The sequence below is a fragment of the Amphiura filiformis genome, chromosome 6, assembly GCF_039555335.1.
Source record: "Amphiura filiformis chromosome 6, Afil_fr2py, whole genome shotgun sequence".
In the NCBI taxonomy this organism is placed as follows: Eukaryota; Metazoa; Echinodermata; class Ophiuroidea; order Amphilepidida; family Amphiuridae; genus Amphiura; species Amphiura filiformis.
The window spans coordinates 68,425,896-68,448,617 of NC_092633.1; the positions used below are offsets into that span (position 1 = coordinate 68,425,896).

At 36.1% G+C, this 22,722-nt stretch overlaps 1 protein-coding gene across 7 annotated transcripts in view; it reads left to right on the top strand.

Moving 5' to 3' along the window:
- Positions 1-13,577, top strand: part of LOC140155909 (uncharacterized) — a 157,323-nt gene extending 143,746 nt beyond the window's left edge. For 5 of the 7 annotated variants that reach the window (XM_072178919.1, XM_072178923.1, XM_072178922.1 and 2 more), the window contains 18 exons: positions 1,343-1,419; positions 2,550-2,774; positions 4,817-4,882; positions 5,250-5,306; positions 6,540-6,672; positions 7,500-7,631; positions 8,075-8,268; positions 8,557-8,618; positions 9,208-9,337; positions 9,469-9,566; positions 10,184-10,286; positions 10,598-10,748; positions 11,174-11,243; positions 11,456-11,519; positions 11,790-11,875; positions 12,147-12,276; positions 12,509-12,550; positions 12,841-13,577. In XM_072178919.1, coding sequence (XP_072035020.1) covers positions 1,343-1,419; positions 2,550-2,774; positions 4,817-4,882; positions 5,250-5,306; positions 6,540-6,672; positions 7,500-7,631; positions 8,075-8,268; positions 8,557-8,618; positions 9,208-9,337; positions 9,469-9,566; positions 10,184-10,286; positions 10,598-10,748; positions 11,174-11,243; positions 11,456-11,519; positions 11,790-11,875; positions 12,147-12,276; positions 12,509-12,550; positions 12,841-13,044 — 2,024 coding nt within the window. In that variant the 3' untranslated portion in view covers positions 13,045-13,577. The remainder of the gene's footprint in view (positions 1-1,342; positions 1,420-2,549; positions 2,775-4,816; positions 4,883-5,249; positions 5,307-6,539; positions 6,673-7,499; positions 7,632-8,074; positions 8,269-8,556; positions 8,619-9,207; positions 9,338-9,468; positions 9,567-10,183; positions 10,287-10,597; positions 10,749-11,173; positions 11,244-11,455; positions 11,520-11,789; positions 11,876-12,146; positions 12,277-12,508; positions 12,551-12,840) is intronic. The other 2 variants (XM_072178925.1, XM_072178926.1) reach the window with 1 other exon arrangement.
- The last annotated feature ends 9,145 nt before the right edge of the window (positions 13,578-22,722 follow it).

Here is a 22,722-nt window from a genome sequence, read left to right on the forward strand (position 1 = left end):
CAGCTTACAAAATAGGCGTTTCGTCCCAAATAATGCCCATGCTTTCGATTCCATGTACACTAAAGCCAAAATAAAAAATAAAAAAACTTATAATTTTTCACAAGGTCAAATCTTAATATACAATACTGTCCATCAAAATTAACACAGAGGATTTCCTCAATACTCTATTCTAAACACATGTCAGTAACCAAGCAGTTGTCCAACTGACACAACATCAGCAAAAATGCACTGACATGAGTAGTATAAGGGTCAGATGGATGCTTCCTGGACCACATTTACAACCCAATTATTGGCATCCAGCACAAGAAATCTGTGAGTATCGTTGAACAGATGATAAACGGTGCTGCTTTCTGATTTTCACGCACTTTCTTTAAGAAACATGTCTTTTTCCACATTTCCAATTTTCATCTGTGTAAGGACCTTGTTCACATTCTCACAGATTTCTTGTGATGGGTGCCAGTTATTGGACTTTGAATGTGGTCCAGGAAACTGTTCAATGTCAGTGCAATTTGCTGTTGTGTCAGTTGGACAACTGCTTGGTTACTGACACGTGTTTAGAGTAGAGTATTGAAGTAATCATGTGTGTAATTTTGGTTCATTTTGATGGACAGGATTTTAAGATATGACCATGTGGAAAATTATAAGTTTCTTTTAAAGCCTACCAAATATTGCAAGTTCGCTTAGTTTCCGCAAAATGACCACTCGCACTGCAACTTATGCTTTATAAGTATTAAATATATCCAGGCACAATTAAATCTGATTGCTTTATCCGAGTTGTTTAGGCACAATTATTCATCTTATGTTGCGTTATAATAATGGAATTAGCCCTTTAGAAGTATGGCGTACACAACAGGAGAGCGGTATTCAATCTGGGTAAAACCCGGCAAATTCAAAAGACTTTATCCACTTCGTGCAGCGCCATCCTATTCTGTCCGCTATACCTCTATAAGGGCCGGTTCTTGAAGCATGGTTAGCAGCAATGGCTAGTGGTCAGGTTTCCTTAGCCATCGGGCTTAAGCACAATTAGCCCTATATACATATGATATAATTATGACATAGAAAGATAAATCAATAAAATGGGTCTACATTGGTTATGTTGGTAGGGCTAGCCTACTGGCTTAGGAACCCTGACCACTAGTCAAGCTTCGAGAAATCGGACCTAAATGGCTGTCCATGAACACAAAAATGTTCTTTTCACTTTACAGTCTCAGCAAACTGTGATTTCAATTTTGCACAATCAATGTTGTAATAAATGTGTGAAATAAGAATAATTTGTTATTTTTGTCTGTCTGTTACGTAATCAATTTATAGCAATTATTTTTTTGATTTTTGGTCATTCTAGCATTTAAGAGCCTGTCCTGCCAGCACGCCATTAGTACCACAGCATCACCGTATACGACACAAAACTTAAAGAAGCAGGTACGTTGTAACAAGTGGTAAAAACAATAGTATAAAATGGTTTTATTTTCGGTAAAATTACAAAAACAAAGGAATCGATGGCTCTGAGAATTGCATGTAGAGAAGAAGTATACTTTACCTTCCATTCTTAGCACATTGGTGTCTGTGTACATAATAATAGTTACAAGTCCATAGATTTACATTAGGAAACGAATATGGAGAAAACCTTCTGTTAATAAAATACTGTGCTGAGCCACCAGCCTGGGTGGCTCACGCTCCAGTAATTTCAGATGATTGAGCTTAGTAATACATCAAAGAATGTCTTCCAATTCATAAAAACAAATAGATAGTCAGCTTATCGGATTAAAAGCTTAGAGGGAAGGTCTTGCTGCTCAGCGAGTGTTTGTAATTATCAGAAGGTTTTCTCCTAAATCATTCTCTAATGAGAATAGTAACAAATAAGTTGTGTATTTAATTTTCATGAGCAGTAGGTCTTTGCGAAAATATGAATGAAATTAATTAGATCATGGGAGTGTAGATTTCAAATGGAGTCACTCATTCACAGTATAGTATCTTTGAAAAGAGTGGTACTGTATTCAATCTATGATTGCAGACAGACACAGGTGATGAGTGCAATCTGCTTGTAGTGCAGGGCGATATATTCAAAAATTGTATTCATCTATTACTATGGTAGTTAATCCTATTATGACGCTAAATTGGGGAATTAGTCCAAGGGAAAAGCAGAGCAAGGTACCGGATTTGGAGTCCCATGAGCATGATGAGATGGGGATAATGAACCGGAAAGGGAATGACTAACACAAAATGAACCAAATGTAACAGAAGTTTAAGAGATTTACTGTGAATTTACGTCTTCAGACAAACGGATCAAACTAATAAATATATATCTTGATAAGTCTTTAACCAGAGTCACATTGCAGCATAATAAGTATAATAATGGTGATAGTACTGGGTTACAATAATATTAACCCCAATACTACGTTACAAACTCAACTATTGTAAAGTTGGTTGGCAATAATCATGCATGTTATAGGTAATGGGATCCCATATTGGGGTATAATGGTGATAGTACTAGATAATGACTTCCCCAACATTGCGCTATATGTAATTTGATAAGTCGTGTTATTGAACAGACAACGCCAGTAATCTCAACTTCAAAAATGGCAACAACAGAACAATTGACCACAAAAATGATGACGACGGAAAAGGTGACCACAAAAGTGGTGACTACGGAAAAGGTGACCACAAACGTGATGACGACGGAAAAGGTTACTACAAAAACGATGACGACAGCACAGAAGAGTACAAACAATCCAATGACTTCAGCGCAAGTAGTAACCAATATGGCTAAAGAAGAGGTAAACATGGAATTTTATGGTGCGTGGTGGTGCAGGGATAATTTTTCATCATCTTGCTGTCTGCCTATTTTGTTATTTAATCATTATTCAGAGTTATCTATCCGACATTTTGATCCAGATCCAGATTAATGTGTCAACGCGCAAGTGCATTTGAATCTGTTATCTGGAACAAATTGGACAGAATAGTCCGAACAACAATTTTCCAGCGCCTTTACCGGTTTGCATGTCAATGTGGTCAATGTGACAGACATCAAATCTTGGATGGTTAATTATATTAATTGCCTATACTTAAAGTTGGACAAGAACTTCATTAGTAGCCTTTTGACAGAATGTATTAAGATCATTAACAGCACCGCTATAAATGCTTTGCACTGGGACTTTCAAATCTATTTATATACTACGGTAATATTTACACGCACATCACATGTTCTGGGTGTATATAATTATCATTGCACAATGCTACAAAAACTTGCTTTAAATCTTACAAAGCGCGGGCATCAGTGGCTTCTGTCACCATACAATGGAGTTAGCTTTTGCACATTTGCCTTCCGCCCCAAAATTCTTGTGAATCGCAATAATGGCAATAAAATAGACCCTGTTCACTTTTAAAAGGTATAATATTAAGTATGAGCTTTTCCCTTGTTTATACTTTTTTGTATGTTTTTATTTAGTCATGTCATGTATGCCTTTGTCTTTTGAGTGTGAAGGCCCGGGTGTGAAGGGGTGGGTGGGGTGTGTTGGGGTGGGTGTGGGGTGCGCTTGCTTTGCAATACTTCCGAGGACTCCAACATAACGACACACCGACACACAAGGACGTACGGAAGCCTCGTTAACAGCGAACCTTGCTATAGTTTACGCCCTAACAGCGTTAACCAAACGGTAGCACATACCGACTATTTGAGCACTTGACATGACATCACACTGACACACAGAGGACATTTTGATAAATTTGGTAAATGTCGTCATTTTCAGGTCTTCGGAAATATTAGTAGTGTAAGGGGTGTGTGGAGTGTATGTGTGGTGTGTAATCTGGCTGTAAAACCTCTGAATTTTGCAAAAGATAAACTGAGCAACAGTATAGCTCAGTATTAATCCCTTTGTCTTTTGCATTGGTCAGTGCATATCTATGTTCTTTATTTCTTCTGGCTGGGTTCTCTGTGTAATTATAATTTGATCAGATCAAGTCTTTGAACGAGGTTAAAAAACAGCCGTAGCAAAAATGTATTTCGGTTCACGCGCTGTTTGCAGCACGATACAGTAATGAATTCCATTTTTACTAATATTTCTGAGGTTCTGTGATTGTTTTATGGTAGAATGAATATGTGAATGTGATGTAATAACACGCAGTTTAGAGAAATAAGTTGAGTAATCAATTACAGGATTCCTGCTTTTCTTCATCTAGGTCTTTACGGACCTCATTGGATGTTAGCTGATTGTATAGGCTTAACTGTTTTTAGACTCCGGTGCAATTCGCCCCGGCAATTCGCACGCACCAAATCGTGATCAAAGTATGATCCGCTAATACACGTTGATCTTGACGCAGATTTCATGAATTCTGTACATGTGGGCAAATATCCCTCTCATAATGTTTGATTTGACAGCTAGATTTTAACTTTTTAAAAGACATGATACAGAAGAATGAAAAATTATGCATTAATATGCATTAATTCTCACCGCATGTAAACTTTCAGACATCAGACAACAAAATGGCACCGAAGGATAAACAACTTGGGATCAAAGTGATTGGTATCATTCCATCAGTTTTTAATGTTTATTTAAAGATAGGCTTTCCAAAATGCAATATAGGATGCATTTGAAATGGCTCAGGATGTATTTGAAAAATTAGACTTTAAGTTGCCTTTGGACGCAAAAAGTCTTAGCGATATTAATAACACTTTTGAAAACAAATCGGTTTGCTGGATGCTAATGATTTCGATACATGTTGTGTTTATGTTTATCTATTACTTCTAACACTCTGCCAAGAGATGCATGTGTAAAGCATATCGTCAATATTGTATACGTATTTTGTTCTTTTCATTCAGCGTATGGAATCCGCAAAACAAGCTAGTGAAGAATTAAATAACATAACTCTCAACTTGAATGTTGCGGTGAGTAGATAGTACAGTCAGTCTACTCTGAAGTACAAAGTACCGACGTGGACGCACACATTGTGCCGACTTTGAAGGCACGCAAAACTGCAGCAGAGACGCAGCACTGCGCATTGTTTACAAGCTGTATACGCGCGCGTTGTCACTTTGTACATCATACGGAATGTTTCGTTATCGTGGGTATCGTAGAATAATATTAAGAGAAACTTATAAATGCTATTATACTCTTTTAAAGCAATAAATTTGGTTCATCTACGTTTATAGGATCCTATATGTCATTCTTATGATTTCGTCGTCAACATTTCATAATTTGCATTAATCAATTAATTTATATTAAAGTAATGTATCTATACTCTTATGTTTACAGGACGACACACGAGATGAAATCAATAAAGAAATGGACAAGCTTACGGCCAGCGCAGCTGTAAGTCAATGTTAAGAACAATAGTTTTTATATTTCCTCATGCAGTTATATATTATCTAGTTGAAAGACCAGTTATTGGAAATCTCTTTTGGTTTGGGTCAAAAACGAGCTATACTTGAGCCAGCAGTGTAGGATACTTCTGGGAGGAGTATAGCAGGTACATATATTTTTAAATAGAACATGTCATATGTTGCATCGCGTATAAGAAAGCGGGTAGAGGGAAGGGATTAGAAGTGGACAGGTAGGTGCAGTGGCGGTAGCCAAGAGGAGGGACAGCTCCGCCAATGGTATGTCTTTCTGTTTGACCCTCCGCCTGTGGGATGCTGGTCGCAGTGGTATTTTATGTTTTTAGACCTTTTTTGCCCATTTTTGTCAATAACGTTTACCCGTGAATGTCGCCTCCATCTAAAAGGAAACCCCCGACAACGCCACTGTGGAGGAGGAAATGGGAGTGCCCTGGAGTGGGAGTGGGGTATTATAGGAGGTTCTAAAGTTTGAGAGAGCGAGGATAGATTGAGGGGAGAGGGAATGAAGAGAGTGTGGAGAAAGGAGTGGATAGAAAACAGGAGGCGAAGGGGAGAGAAATTGAGAAGGAGGGTAATGAAAGAAATAATTGGTGTTTCATTACGCTGTGTGTTGTAAAATGGAAATATGAAATTGACAACGCTAACGTTTACTTTAATGATCGACTCTTTGTTAAATAATATACTATCATACGAATATCTAAGTGAAACATGTAGCGAGGTTTAAAATAATATGATAAGGAGATTAGCGCTGGCTCCCGACATAATCCCTGTTGAGAATGTCATCATCCATTCATGTTTATTCAAACGAATTGCCTGAGGTAGAGTCTTTTGTCTTGTGTGACCAACAACCCACTTGACCAAACAAAAGGGAGAAATTTTGCGGCAGTCATTTACGCATACCCTTCATTTGATCGCCCATTCATACACAAGTCCCGACATGGCGCTGTAGGTGCAGTAACCAAACAGACGTTCGCGTTGAAGTAAATCTGAGCAAGAAATCCGATCGATATTATGTGAAGTTGTCGTAGAAGTTAAATATCATTTTCAAAATTCATTTCGCAAACTCTCTACTGAGGCGACGTGGGGATGATTAACCATTTTGTATCACTTAAGAGAGGGCTTAGATTTTATAAGCTTTAATTTCAATTCAAAGGCACTTCTGTCTTATTCACTATTCACTCTTGACTTTTGTGTTAATTATATGCAGGGTGAGACTCCAGAAGCTTCAGCGGAGGCCGTGGATGCCGTAGATAATGTGGTGGATCTATTGGCTAGCTCATTAAATGCTCAATCCTTAAATAAAACGTCTGAACCGATAGTGATACAAACTGAAGCAATGGGTAAGGTCAAACAAACCGGTTTTCTAAAATCTTAAGCATAATATTAAATCTACACCAGGCACAAAAAGAAACTCATCAGTTAGTCATCCTCGCTGTTCAACAACCTTATAATTGTGGATTATTCAGAGATATTCATTTTGTTAATTAGACTTTGCTTTCTCATTTGACACCCTGTTCGTGAAAATCGAATAAGAATTGACCAAGATATAGGCCTCCAAAGCCTCAAACCCCAAAATCAAAAGTTGCAATTTCAACGATTTTCAATGAGAACGCATCGTTGTATTGCACACAAGCACCACGGGCGAATCAATAAAGCACACAATGTAACAGGCACAATTAAATCGTTAAAATTGCAACTTTTCATTTTGGGGTTTGAGGGTTTGGAGGCGTATATCTTGGTCAATTCTTGCTCCATTTTTAAGAATGAGAAAGCAAAGTCCAATTAACAAAATGTATATTTCAGAATAATCCACAATTATCAGGTTGTTGAACAGCAAGGATGACTATAACTGACGAGTTCCTTTTTGTGCCTGATGTATTTACTACAGCTACCTCTCACATAGTCTCGAGTAGGATGTTGACCGAATCCATATCTATAATTATATTGAATATCCTACAGCAGGGTACTATTTTGGTTTTAAAATAAAATCACATTACCTTTTACAACATCCTTGTCCAAAACGTCTAATGATGTGGCAGTGGTAGAAAAAAAAACCCAGATAAAGTTATCGCTAAAGCATATATCGATGCCGTTTATACTTACTGTGGAATGTTAGTATACAGAGGAATATAATATAATGTGACTCAACACTGTGTTTTTTCATTAGTTGTGAAAGTTTATGCCGTGCAGAAACCTAAAGAGTGCGATACTGAGCCATGTTCGGGTCCTGCAATTGAAGGCAAAGTCAAGGACCAAACGTTTACGGTGGATCTTCCAGAGTCACTAATTGACAGTGGAGGTAAGCGAGCACACATGAGTGTGCATCTGGGTAATGACTGAATCAAGACTGAAAACATACAGGTTGTTGTGAACAGAATAATTAGCATTTTTCAAGACGATGACGAAGCAACTCGATCTAAAAAGCATTTTCATATCGATCCTTTGAATAGCCCACACGTCAGATTCACATAATTATCAAAAGAGTACAATTTGATATCATGAGTTAAGTTTGTGCAATCTGCAATCTCTTGTGTAAAAGTCTCAATGACATGCGGTGTTTTTATATTGTATAAGATCTGTATTTGAAATGTGAAACTTTCAGTTCGTAATCGAAAAACGCACAAATTCTTTGAATAGTTTGAAAAGGGTCATAGTACTGGTTCTAATAGTTTTCAATACATTGTAATGATCGATTACATCCTAATCATTCATTTTCCGCCTTAATTTCCAACTCAAACACAGCTACATTAGCCATTTCAACTGTGGTCGGCTTAGAGGAATCAATGTCAACTACTCTTGGCGACGACACAACAGACGACACAAAAGAGACTAAAATAGGTAGTTTGATTACCAGTATCGCTATTAATAGATGGGACAATGAACCAGTCCTATTCTCTGAAGAAAATCCACTGGTACTTACCTTCTCCGTGCTAAATGTAAGTGTGTTGCTCAATAATAGTAAGGTACACCCTTGTCGTTATTATTGTTCATTACAAGACTGGACTTGCCTAGACTTTCAGCAGCTCATCAGAAACAGATCTTGTGTTTTTCAAGAGCCGTCAGTATGTTGCCTCAACGGCCTCCAATCTATGGGACATAGATAGATAGGTTGAATCAATAGTCAAAATTGCTAAGAGAATAAATGGTTTACATTGAATGTTAATTTAATTCGCAACAATTTTCAATTAGTTTCATTATGTTTCTTGTATTATAATACATTTCAGCCTTCAGACGATTCAGATGGGTCTTCATCTGAACGCCTTTGCAGCTACTGGCAACCAGAGGAGTAAGTAGACTGATATATAAAGGGTGATTCACACGAGAACTGGATCTGCATTGAAACGTTTCAATGTGATCTCCTGGGATACGCATCCATAATAGAATGTGTGTACACGACACTCGAATCCGCATCCGGGAAGTGATCGCGTTATGGCCGTCTGCGTACACAAGAGGAGATCACATGGAGACGCATCCCAGGAATGCATTTTAATGAGGATCCGGCCTCTCATGTAGAGTGACCCAATTTGAATCGAGAGGAAGTCGTAGATTTTATGTCATCATAATCTCGAAACGGAATCAGAAGTTATGTACATATCAATGCAATACCGGTATAGCTTCCACTCATGTTATTTGTAAGTGAACACACCCCAATACACACACATGACTAAAACTTACAAACCCCACCCCAACGTAGATAATAACGCTGAAAAACTCTTTAATATTTATTGTACTTGTGAGTTTCATTACATTCTATTCCATTCTATTCATATGCATTTGCCATTTACATGTGTAGATAAACTATAAAATAATTCAAACAGGCTAGCATTTAAGTACAATAATTTCATATTCCATAATACTTTCATTTGTGTCGTTAGGAAAAGTTGGTCAACCAATGGATGTCGCTATAACGAAGCCAAATCTACCAATACAAAAACAACTTGCGAATGCACTCATTTGACAAGTTTTGCGGTGATCATGCAAGTTACTCAAACTGAAGTCGGTCAGGTAAGTCTATTACTACTTTTGGTTCATATCGTCACATGTTATTGTAGAGCCATGTTTTGAAGCAGCGGTAAGACTGTTACTTTTTCGGGTCCTTTTAATATTTCCTTTATTATTTTTATATCTCTTTTTAGAAACCCCTTCCGAGGTCACTGGACTATTTAACCTACATTGGGTGTGGTTTGTCAATATTCTGCCTGTTGCTTCTTATTCTTATATTCCTTATACAAAAGTAAGTAAAATATCATTGTAAGAAAATTATTGAAATATATAATAAGGTTTAAACATATTTTTCGACCATATCCTGGGACGTGTCTATTAATCTTCATTTCATTCCATTCAGGAATCAGCTATGTTATTACTTTACATCATAGAAAGTCGATAATAGATTAAATAACGATGAGATATTGTTCCATAAACTCAAGTGTAAATAAGTGCGTAGTATAACTTGAGATATAATATGGGTACTTAAAGTGTCCTGACTGAGTCTAATTTCCAAGTCTGCTTAAAGGCAACAAGCAAATATTCATCAAATTGTTATGCAAACCATATAAAACCGTATACAATCCCTTTATAGAAGGCCCTACTCTGCTCCACTGTTCAGATGATTTTTAAAATGTATTTCCACCACTTCATAGCCTTCATACGCACCCGGCATCTACCCATTATGTAGGACAATGTATTCAGACTGTTCTTCTGGAAATAAAAACACTATAAATGTCACTTATGGTCACTCTAGTTTATAGGAATGCTAACCAGTGGCAGTTTATGCACCTGGGTTTATGCAGTACGCTTGTCTTCTCAATCGAATTCGTTCAGTTCATTATTTCGATGACTTCTTTATTGTAGGATGCATCGATCAGATAGAAACATCATTCACATGAACCTTGCACTGGCACTCCTTATAGCACAAGTTATATTTGTCTTGGGAATAGATCAAACCAAAAATCAGGTAAGTATTGCTTATATACAATGTCCGTGCTATACAACTTTAATATTATTTTAAGGTCCAGTCTATAAGTTGGCGAGGAGAATCTGCAGCTAACGATCATTTACACAGCTATCCCTAACTGTTGGACTATTTGTGTGACTCAAGACACCGTACTCACAAACGTTACTACTGATACACAGAAGTACAGTATTTTCGAAAGAACGGGTAAAGTTCATCTTATATGGATAACTGTAACTACAAGCACTAAAAGTGTACAGGTGTACAGATACAACATGCATTCTAACCGGCAATTCGTTTTTTATTATTTTCAGGGCGCGTGTAAAGGTATCGCCGCTCTCTTACACTATTTCCTGCTCGCAACATTCTTTTGGATGTTTAATGAGGCCATATACCTGCTGTCAAAGACCACATCAGCAAGAAAACGATGGTTGAAGTTACCATTCTTTCTCGGTGTAGGATGGGGTATGTCATCAATTTTAAACTTAAAGAACTGTATTACGGTTTAAGTTTTAAATTGCATACATGTCGAACTGCAATATATTTTGGATATGGGTGGCATTGCAATTTCGTATATTTGCTTAACGCCAGAGTGTCTTAATATTTTTAATAACCGTATAGAAATAGGAGACACATTCAGTCATTTCCTCTGTATTTCTGTGGCAATTTCCTCACATATTGGACCAATTGTTGTCTTACAATTATCAGATAGAGACCACTAATGTCCTGTGTATCACAGAATCGTAATATAAGGAAATGTTAATGTTAATGTTAAATAAATCTAAATTATTCGAGTGAACTTAAGGAGTAGATCATTGCTGACTTTACCAGTCAATATATAGCCTTCAGAATTTACTTTATCTCTTGTAATTCTGGTATGTATTTTATAGGTTCACCAGCTGTTATAGTCGGTATAACATTAGCATCCGCATTTAACACTGCCTACGACACCAAGAACTAGTAAGTTGCAATTTAATTATTATGAGTAAAACGTCTTTGGCGATTTCATTGGGGTTTTTTTAAAGCTTTCATTCGGCTGCATAATTACCCGTGTGACTGATTGACACATTCCTTCCAACATAAAAGCTCATAAATTTGTAGGTCATTTCTAAGATATGGCCAGAAATTGTAAGAATAAAAATATAACATTTTAATGATGTGTTCTTTTCAAGCTGTTGGCTGCAAGCACCAAAAGCTATATGGGCATTTGTCGGACCAGCAATCCTTATCATTTTGGTAAGCTTGTATTCTATTTATTGTCTTCTGTAAGCAAAAAAGATGATAACTGATAAGTAAAAGTATGAAATTAGTCATATATTGCAGAAATTATGATCGCAAGTGTTTGACAAAATTACATACTATGGATAATTCCGTTTCTTTTTGTTCTTTTGCTGTCACTGCTCGTTGTGTTTTTCGTTTCATTTCTGTACCCTTTACGAACCATGCCTGAATAAGGGAGAAAGCATAATACTCAGTTTATTGTTTTATTTTTGCTTTGATAAACAGATCAATACGGGTATGCTGATCAAAGTTATTCATGTATTCTTGAGTTTAAAAGCCAACATGAACAAGAAGAAGAAAGAAAGGTTATGGTAAGTTCAGTCAATATCATTTTGCCAAGTAGTAAAAGTAGATTAGGAACAAATCTGTAAGACCATATTAACCCGTACCGCTTTCCATTACATTCTATATCCACCTTTATATGACTTTTTCTTTGTGTTATATTTTTACTTGTGTTCAATACCATTAAAACCAGATGATAATTCCCAATTGTACCTTTCAGCCATTTTGGATGTGAAGAAAAAATGTTGTAAGTCCTAAAATCACACACTTCACCACATAATATATTCCCCTTTTCTGCAGGTTATCTCTTCGTGCCATGCTTCTGACTCTGCCGTTACTTGGTACCACGTGGTTGGTAGGCATTTTTTCCATGGATCATAGAGGCACGCTGGTCTTTGCCTACATATTCGTTATTCTCAACTCTCTCCAGGTATGTACTACTTTCTATTTGCTTGTTTTATGCTTTTAAGGTGTACATTCCAAAGGACGAATTACGGAATAGAGATGGTCGAAGTACTTGAAAAGTACATTACTATGTATAGAGTCGCTTATCAACCGACAATTTTGCAAAAGCAGCCCTGCAAAAGCTTATTCATATCTTTTACAAAACTGTAGTTATATGATCATATTGAAAATATTCGATCTCGTGTTTCTTTCTATAGGGAGTTTTCATCTTCGTGCTTTACTGTGTGATGAATGATGAGGTACGTATTGATGTGTATTGTTTTCTTTCCTCCAATTCAAAGGGTCTTTAAATATTTTTTTTCTTCAGATTTTACCCATTCCTGGTCAATTCTTGGCCAATTCTTGACTCACCTATTCTAGTTGAACAGATTAATATCTGTATTGGTTCACACACAATAAATAGGAAGATATGTCCCTCAACTCTAATTATTTTGTGATCGATATCCTAATATGGCTAAAAAGCAATATTAAATTAGTTCATTGTAGGAATATTAATCACTCCAAAAATATTTAAAACATTGTATTGCAGGTAAAGAAGAGTTTAGAAAAGAGAATGTCGATATTTTCTACTGTTCGCTCTTCGATGGCGTCGACACCAGGCCAAAGCACCAAAGGTAGTACCAAGTCACCACCAGGCAGTAGTACCAAGTCACCAGCACCAGGCAGTTTCAACAAGTCACCACCACCAGGAAGCCAACAAACTCCACAAGAGGTTGAAAAATTAACAGAATAAATCTCGAAATTAACACGTGTTTCAGAAACAAAACTCATCTTTATATTCATACCGGAAAGAAAGTGTTTTTGAATTACGGATTAAGAAAGTTCCTTTTTAGATTACATTTACCGTAACTATGGTAACACATTAAGGAACAATAAATTACACTGATTATTTTTTACTACAGCATCCTCAAACATTCAATCAAAACGCACGTATCACAAAAACTAATTTCTTTTTGTGAAAAATATTTTACATTTGGGATTAAGTGTCATGGGCTCTCTGGGTCCAAAGGGGCATAGGGCGTTGGCAGTTAAAACTTTAACAGCAAACATGTCTAGGTAAAATAAACCCCGGAAGCCAGATCATTGATCATTCTTCATGGTCACATTTGTAGCCGCCTTCAACAAACGATATATAGGCGAAATGTTTTTACGACCCGCACAAACACACGGTCTTCACCGTGAAGCAATTTATTGCGAAATTATCAGTTCCTCTTCTACAAATTTGAAAAAAAAACAAGAAAAAAATCCTACTCCTCACAGAAGAAAAATCGCAATCGGTGAGGGCGGTGTTTATTGTGATATTCTCTTTACGTCAGTTACTTGATGTCTCTTGTACTTTTACCGTGATTTCTAGAATACAAGCCGCGTAACCACCATTTTGAATTCACTAACTTCGGTGCGGCGTGAACTTGGTCTTTGTGGTGGGACAAAAGTCACAAGACCAATGTTGCAATACCTTGCCGACGATTTATAATTGTATTTTCTCTCGGATATTTTAATTATAAGAAATTTAGTGAATTGTCATATTTTTGTGTCAGCTCATGTTTGCAGCACCTATATCTCTTGAACACGTGACCTTTGAGTTGCAAAGAACATCTCGCTACAAGTCCGTATAGTCGGTAGTCCCAGTAAACTATAAGAAAAAATAACATTCATTGTTAAATGTGTAAATATACGTACCAGTTGTAGTCACCAAGCCGTTTATTTATTGATGCAGCTGTTTATAGTAAACGTGTCCTCTCTTACGTTGATGTGATATCAGTGACTTTCATTGTCGACGACGGTAGGTTCTACGATGGTTGGTACAAATTTAATACCAAAACCGTCCTAGAAACTGGAGGACGACGAAATTACAAAGTTGACGCATGCGCATATGTGTCAATGTACCGTCGCAAAATCATCCGTCGTTCACAATGAAAAATCGCTATTATGAGGGCAATATCATTCTCCATAAGGGTGATATCAGGCAGATCAAATTAGTACTATTAAATGTATATAGCCATTTTATTTTCAATTGAAAATTATGGGCACATCAATTGTCGACGAGAGCAGTGTACGATATTTACAACTAAATTAAGATGTCGACAAGAAGAAGTATGTGGGCATGAAGAGAAACAAGTTAAGCATCAGTCAGATAATATTCCGTACAAAATTGCCATTGCTATTATTTTTACTCTACAAATTGATCAATACGTATAGCTGAAAAGGGAAAGATCTCTGACCGCTGTTGCATATTCTCACGAATTCGTTGAGTTCATTATTTCGATGACTCCTTTATTGTAGGATGCATCGATCAGATAGAAACATCATTCATTGAACCTTGCATTAGCACTCCTTACAGCACAAGAAAAAGGGAAAGATCTCTGACCGCTGTTGCATATAATTTCTCACTGTGTATTCGTACGGAAGCTGTAATTTCAATGGGTTTGGTGGTTTCAGACCACATTGTATTAATTTGTTCATTTTAGTTCTCTCCAAATGGAAGGATTTTGTTTGATAGTTATACTATTTGACAATGTGGTTTTTATATTATAATTGTAAATTACATTTGAAAAACAAAACGAAACCGAAACTACAGGCACACAATGTCAGGGGAATTCCAATTTAAATGATGGTAAATATTGTGTTATTGTGCGTCGTTCCATCTTTCCGCGAATTGTGAATAGGTGTATTTATTATATATGTAATTTTATCGTGTTTATATTTTTGAGACATATTTTGATTTATATGCTATGTATTTTCCGATAATATTTGTCATATTATATATATGAATTATTAGTGAAATGTTTTTTGTAATTAATGTTTGAAGTGTTACTACAAATTCATCTAGTTTATAAAGAGATATGATTGGTCCCAACCAATTTTCTCAATCACTTTACTTTGGTCAACAACCACTACATTAAAGATACAATGCTGCGTTGGATTTGAACAGATGGATTTGTAAATACACTGCCGTCGCTGTTTGGTATAGATTGTTAATTAACATCTAAAATGTGCATCTTAAAAGTACATTTACAAAACAGACGCCATTTTGAATGTGAATGACAATAAATCCTTTTCTTGAGGAGAATCTTGTCAAAATTCCGCAATAGTATTTAGTATGTAGCGACAACTATTAGAGTTAGCATCGTTTTTTCCGAGTGTTATTATCGACCAATTGGAATAAAGACATGATATAAATTGTCGCATTGCAACAATTATAATCAAGTAATGTGTGCCTTGTTGTCAATTTGGCCTCTGTATTTTTCTGAACGCAAAAATATTTGAAAGATCATAAAAAAAGAATTTTTTAAGCATATAATGGTTAATTTTGCAGAAATGATACAAGTCTTTGGTATAGCTTTCGTGTACTGTTAGTGTTATACCACTAAGATTTAATAAGCATTTAACATGATCTTTTGGGTTGAAAGGAAAAGTTATAAAAATATATCTTTTTGCGTAAACCTGATTAAATGTAAGTTTGTGTTGCTTGTGCTATCGAATTATAAATGCAGGTTAATGCCGAAGAAAATGACAGCCCTTAATTTAAGAGGCTGTCATTTTCTTCGGAAGGGGAAAGGGGGTCTCAAATATGCAGTGACTATAGAGTCATGTTTATGAACCTCCTCGGGTTGAAATACATGCAAAACAAAACAAAACAAATTATTCAAAAGGTAAATAAATGTGTTATTCCTCTAGTTTATTTGCCAACATTTAGACTGTAACTGCAATTTTGGCCAATAATTAAAGGACACTTAGTCACAAGCCCTTTGATAATTTTATGATGTGTATGTTATGTTATAAACAAATTATGACCCCCATATATTTGTGACCCCCTTTAGACAGCCCCATTAAGCTCTTTTAAAAGCGCTTTTTAAAACTTTGTTGAGTCATTTCTTTTAGCTTTTAATTTCATGTCATCAGAATTTAGACAAGAAGGGCCAAATAATATTAGTTGCATTATTTTTATTATGTAAAATATCACTATGATAATTATATTGTTTGATAGATTTACTCGTCGTTATTCGTAATGAATCATAGTGTGGGTGTGTGTGTGATGTGACCAAGAAAACGACACTCTTAGAAAAAAATGGTTGGAAGTAGAACCTAAAATGGTTCTTAAGCTGCAGGAGCATGAGGAAATGTTTCTACAAAGAACAGAAAAGAGTTCTGGAAAGGCTAGAAAGAACTCCGGGAAAAAACTATTTCAGACCTGAAAATGATTATGGAAATGCCAGAAAGAACCATTTTTAGGGTTCTTTCAATTTTCAAAAACATTTGTCTTTTGGGGTTTCGACATACAGGATAGCCAAGAATCGTTTTTTCTAAGAGTGTAGGGAGATGCAAACGGAGAGAAGATGAGGGAGAGAGATCCCGGAGAGAGATACAGAGAAAGAGAGATCAGAAAGAGGGAAATGGGTGAGAGCAAAAAGGAAATGTGTGGTATAAAGAGGGAGGGTAGGAGCGAGTGAAGAGCGAGGGGGAGAGAAAGAAGATAATGTGAAGGCGAAAGAGGGGAGGGGAGAGAAAGAAGATAATGTGAAGGCGAAAGAGGGAGGGGGAGGGAAGAGAAAGAACGGGGAAGGAGGATGAGCAAGAAAGAGAGAAAGAATGAGAGGGGAGAGAGAAATAGTGAGTTGAATGCGAACAGATCAATTAAAACTCTTAATTCTAACTCGGTAAACTGCGAGGAAACGTCGTTTTACAAAAGTATTCGCATTTTCCCCGCTCGTCATGATAATATTTAACTGGGGTCAAGTTTTAAAATATACCTTTGAAGTTTGACATAGTATGAAAGAAAGCAAGAAACAGCGAGTGAGTAAGAGATATATAAATGAATCTAAAGCCTAGAAACAGTATAAGACTATTATACGTATTATACACAGAATTTATAGTATGCTCGTGGTGATAAATTGGGTACCACCGGTGTATGTAAAATGTATAGGTCTACTACATGCATTCTACTCGATTACAATAATGTAAAATGTACAATGACGAATGTACCCCTGATTCCAGAAAAAACGCAGTACACATGTTTTGGAATTTTAAAAATTCCTCTTTTTCCAAGTGAAACAGCCAAATCCTATAAATCCTTCATATCAGATGGAACTGACTTCACTGAACTTGAAAATTGTTCTTACAATTGCAGTAACAAAATTTAAAGACTTGATACATGTCTAAGCATTGAGATATTAAGATATTACTAAGATATTACTTTAAATATTACTATTTTAAAAGTTTGAATAATTGTTGATAAAGTTTTTAGACTTGAGTGTCACAGCATAAAACCACCAACAACACATGCATGTTTTTGGCCCTAATTCGAAAAAATATTAAAATTTGAATTTACTTGCCAGTTAGTTTCTCCTAAAGGATTGAGCAATTTTTAAATCCCAAAAAATAGAATTGTATTTTCTGGAATTAAGAGTAGGATGCATACAATACATGCAAAATGTGGATCCATCCAATCTTGATGGATGTATACAGAGCTGGTCTCTTAAATTGGGATATTTGGGGTTAGTCATTTTTGAGTTCAGGATCAGTAGTAGAAGGCGCTAAATGGTCGCCAAAATAATCATATAATGGGCCAAAACCTATTATGATCACAGCTCGCACCAATCATCATGTTCTTTTAATCATGATCTGACGAATAATAAGCGAAATGGTACTTTTTTTTGTTAGTTTTGTTGTCTTGAACATTGCCCCACCGAATGGGTTGATAACATAATGCCGGATATGGTTTATGAATGAATTGTACAAATAAAAAATGTAAAATAATAAATCTAATAACGTTCCTCTGTCATGTCTGTGCTGAAACTGTCATTGTTGCGCAGTTATCATTTTCTTTGTGTGTCTTCTTTACTAATATTTAAAAAATCATTTAAACCGCACCTATGATCTTGTTGAAACTATAGCGTATTCCCCTCGGTATTAATATGATTTTGAATTACGATAGGGCCTCTATCTAATTTGACATCTTTACTGTGTTAAGAGTGGCGCCACTATAAAGTTTGCTTTGAAATAAAATTTTCATTTGATTCTTTATTATCAATTATTTGCTGCACTACGGCCGTGATATTTTCAAACCCCCACATTGGAAATCATCGTTTCACAGGAAAACAGCAGATAGCAGGTCAGACTATGCTATAAGTAATATTTCCCCTAGGTATCTCATTTCCACATCTGCTTTATCCAAAGTGTGGCTTTAAGTTGTTAGAGGCGTCATAGCTAATAAGCAATCACTGTATCAAAATACTATACTTAAACTCAAGATATGGCAACTAATAAATTAAGTGGAATCGTATATCCCCTCCTTTACTATTTCCCCTATCTCTTCTCTCTCTCTCTCTCTCTTTTTTTGAGTAAAAATTACTGCAATAAAAGTAACTAGCTTATATTGGAAGTCATACGAGGGCTGGTCAATAAGTTCCCGCAACTATGGTGTATCTCCGCTCATGCATGACTTGGATGACTGTTACTTACGCTAAATACAAGTTTGTACTTTTGTCTTTCAAAACAAATATGTATTAGTGATGCTGAATACTTGATTATGTAATGACATTAGCATAAACATAATAGTGTATGGACACTGCCTGATTTATGGTGAAAAATAGTCAAAACAATCTCGCGCCAAATTGAGGGATTGTTACATAATTCAAAATATCTCGAGAATAAAAGTATGGAATCTGGCGCGGTTTTTGCAACTTTGTAGACCGATAACATATATAGAAATGATGCTGTACTCTTTTTAGATCTATACCATTTTTATTAAAGAAAGGGGATCGTGTTGAATATCTCCAATTTTGAATAGGCTTTATCACCCATTGTTCTCTAAGTAGAGCAAATGTGAACAGGAAGCTGTTACGTGAAATCAGAGTTAAGCAGCTCAAATTCCTTGGTCATATCCTCAGAAAGGATGGTTTCGAGAACCTAGTATTGACAGGAAGAATAGAAGGAACAAGGAGCAGAGGCACGAAGAGAGTGATGTGGTTATCAAATCTGAAAGACTGGCTAAAAGAAAGGGGAGCTGAACATAAAGCGACAGAGCTTCTGGAGATGGCTTATAACAGAGAATTGTGGCATGACATGATCGCCAACGTCTTAGGATATGGCACCTAGAGAGAGAGAGAGAGAGTTCTTTACATAATAAGAGATAGAAAGATTAATCGATGACAAAATTTAACAAATGGTACCTGGTTTGATTGGGTATCTACTGATTTTTAAAAAGGGAGATCCCAATGGTGAAATCACAAACATTTCTTTCTTAATGAACCCTTGTTTTCAAAAGGTCTTGTTTTTGTAATCAAAGTAGCACACCATAGAGAGGCTCTGGATTGAATAAGAAATTTGAATTTCGAAAGGTATGCCTAATTCTAGCATAACACTTGGTATAGCAATTCACACACAGCTACTGTTCCGCAAACCTTGTACATATTTTTAGCGCTTTTTTGATGAAATTTTTTTTTTCATACATATTTGGTACTTTCAATCATGCGTACCATCAACGCATGCGCATATTTCTATTTTTATTGCAACAAATTTTATTGTCCTGACTATGATCTCTCATACCATACCAATAATCATTTTTTTTGTTTGTTTTATTTTGGAGATAATTTTGGATTCTTTCTTCTACCGCGTGGGCTTATTTCTCCCGAGTTTCACACTATTTTTGTTTGTCGTTAAGGCCTATTTTTGGTGAAGTTCAAAGACAGTCCCTTTGCTGATCTGTAGACGGATACATTTCTTCTTTCACAATGATCAATTGGATATATTCAGATTACCTCATACCAAAAATAAGGCTTGTAAACTGCTTTGGTCCTTACTTCTGCTTCTTTTAATTACGCGTTCCTCAACTACAATTCAAATTTCCCGCCAATGTTGACAATTGTCAGTGTACATATGACAATGACTTTATGCAAATGAGATTACGTAAGTAAAGGTACTCTGATACTAATTGTTGTGTGTTTTGAAAAACAAAGGTTCAAACTTTATTGATCATAAGTAACAGTCATCTAAGTCATGCATGAGCGGAGATAAATAATGGTTGCGGGATATTATTGACCAACCCTCGTATAGCCTTCTATCGATCTTCCTACATGCGATAAGGACATGAATCGATGTTGTTTATATTACTTTAGTCACCCTTTTGTAATGTCGAATGAAAATTTTTCGATGGTCGATATTTTTTCACAGCGAAAAAAGGCTGATTGGATTTTTTAAACCACGTTTTTAAATGTAGATTGACATGCTCGATTTCTCTGCTCGTGAATATTGTACTGCGAAATTTAAACATTTCTTTTGTATACTTAGATCAGGTAACTTCAAACCAAAGTTTCTAACAAAGGGTAGAAACAAAGATAACGATAATAATGTCAGTCAAGAGCTTAGGCAGGATAATAGAAAACCGCGTGACCAAAACCAAAACTAAACTCAATATTTAAAATGAGAGATTGTGATACGACATTGTGCAACATCGACATGTGTATAAATGAAACAAGATGCAGTATACGCTGGCGAAGTGAGTAACTACCGGTACCATAGCAATATGTGAAAACAATTTTTGAATATACCGAGCTGCACTCGTACGTTCACGCGGTACCGCTGCATTGAACCATATCATGCTAATCACTCGCACCTGTAAGATGAGTATCTTTGAAAAGACCGGTATTGTATTCAATCTATGATTGCAGACATACACAGGTGATGAGTGCAAGATTGCTTGTAGTACCATTGCTATGGTAGTTAATCCGATTATTACATCACTTCGCCAGCGTATTACCATAGATGAACTCCTGGATGGGGCAGCTTTAATTAGCATGAGGCCGCATTGATATGTAAATAGCGTATTGTTATTTAAATTTGTGCCCAGACGTATTGAGGGCGACAGTCATGTTATCCAGACGGAGAATGGCTGCATATGCCGGGCATGTCAATTTGCTGAGTGAAGGCTGATAAAAACCTTTCTGTATAGGTAATAAGCTAGTATATTTCGTGTACCAGTTGGTTATAACAAAAAATTAGTATCATATTAAATATATTAAATGTATAAACTTTGAAATTTACATGAATTTGAAGAGCAGAGCTTCGAAATCTAGCTAAGTCAGGTGATGTGAAATTCTGCTGCGTGACCCCCTCTGCGTGGTAGAATTATATTCATAAAACATTGAATTTAACAGATATCATGGGCAGCCAACCACGATTTATCAGCATTTAAAATATATGTTAATTAACAAAGATAAATAATAAAAGAGTACAAATGGCAATTAACTAGTAAACAATCCTGAAATCTTAAAATGTTGCCACGTGATTTCCCGACCACATGATATGTCAACATGTGACCACTATTCAGATTACCGTAAATATTTGGAGTATTGTTGCACGCCTGCACATACACCGTGCATTTCTTTACCTCCGTATAAAATCAATAATTCATGCTGGGCGCCAAGTAACATTCTGTCTGCTCAGTGCAGATTGGTATTTTATTTTACTTGAGAGCATAACAGAAATACATAAGACGAATAAGGCGCCATGATGGAAGGTCAGGTCGGGTATCAAAGGTTATTATAACTTAAATACTACTTGTATTTCACACCTTGCCTCTGTCACATATTTCCTTCATATTATTGACAGCAAGTCCTAATTTTGACTTTGCTATTGCAAAATGTCATTTCATATAAAATTAGTAGACTTTCTTTGAAAAAAACATATCACTGGTGCCTGATGGGAATACCCGTCCGCCATTTCATTAAACTGGATCGTTTTCGCCTGGTTTGTGCCCAGATGTATTGGGGGCGCGCTATACTCTCATTGAACAGGCAAAGTTCGCAAAACTAACAACGTTGTTATTTGCCAAACTCAATTAACATGATCCAAGGGTCGAACATGAATTATTCATAACGAGCTATAACGGATCGATAACTGGCCTCACTTCCTAGCTAGTAAACCAGCTGAATTTTTCATAGATTTTGCGTTGCTAATAGAACAACCGTGAATTTAGTGTCACCCCCTTGGTATTACTTTCTTGCTGCGACTTTTCAAAACATAATTCTTTATCGTTGCTAAAAAATTAACTCAAAAGAGATCATTGCGCAAGTATCAAGTTTTTATGATAGACGTGACAGATTGGAGTAAATGAATAAATAATAAGATACACTTAATCACGTACCATCAATTTCATAATTTATTATATGTGACCGTCCACCACGAATGAGCCGTAAATGTCCTCAATTGTATTCTGAGTTACAGTGTAAAATGGGCATGAAGGTCATATTCATAGGTATTTCAATTAGGTGCTACGTGTATCTCATTAAATGAGGTACACGTAGCACCAAATTGAGGTACCTATGAATACGACCTTCATGCCCATTTTACACTGTAACTCAGAATACAATTGAGGACATTTACGGCTCATTCGTGGTGGTCACATATGATA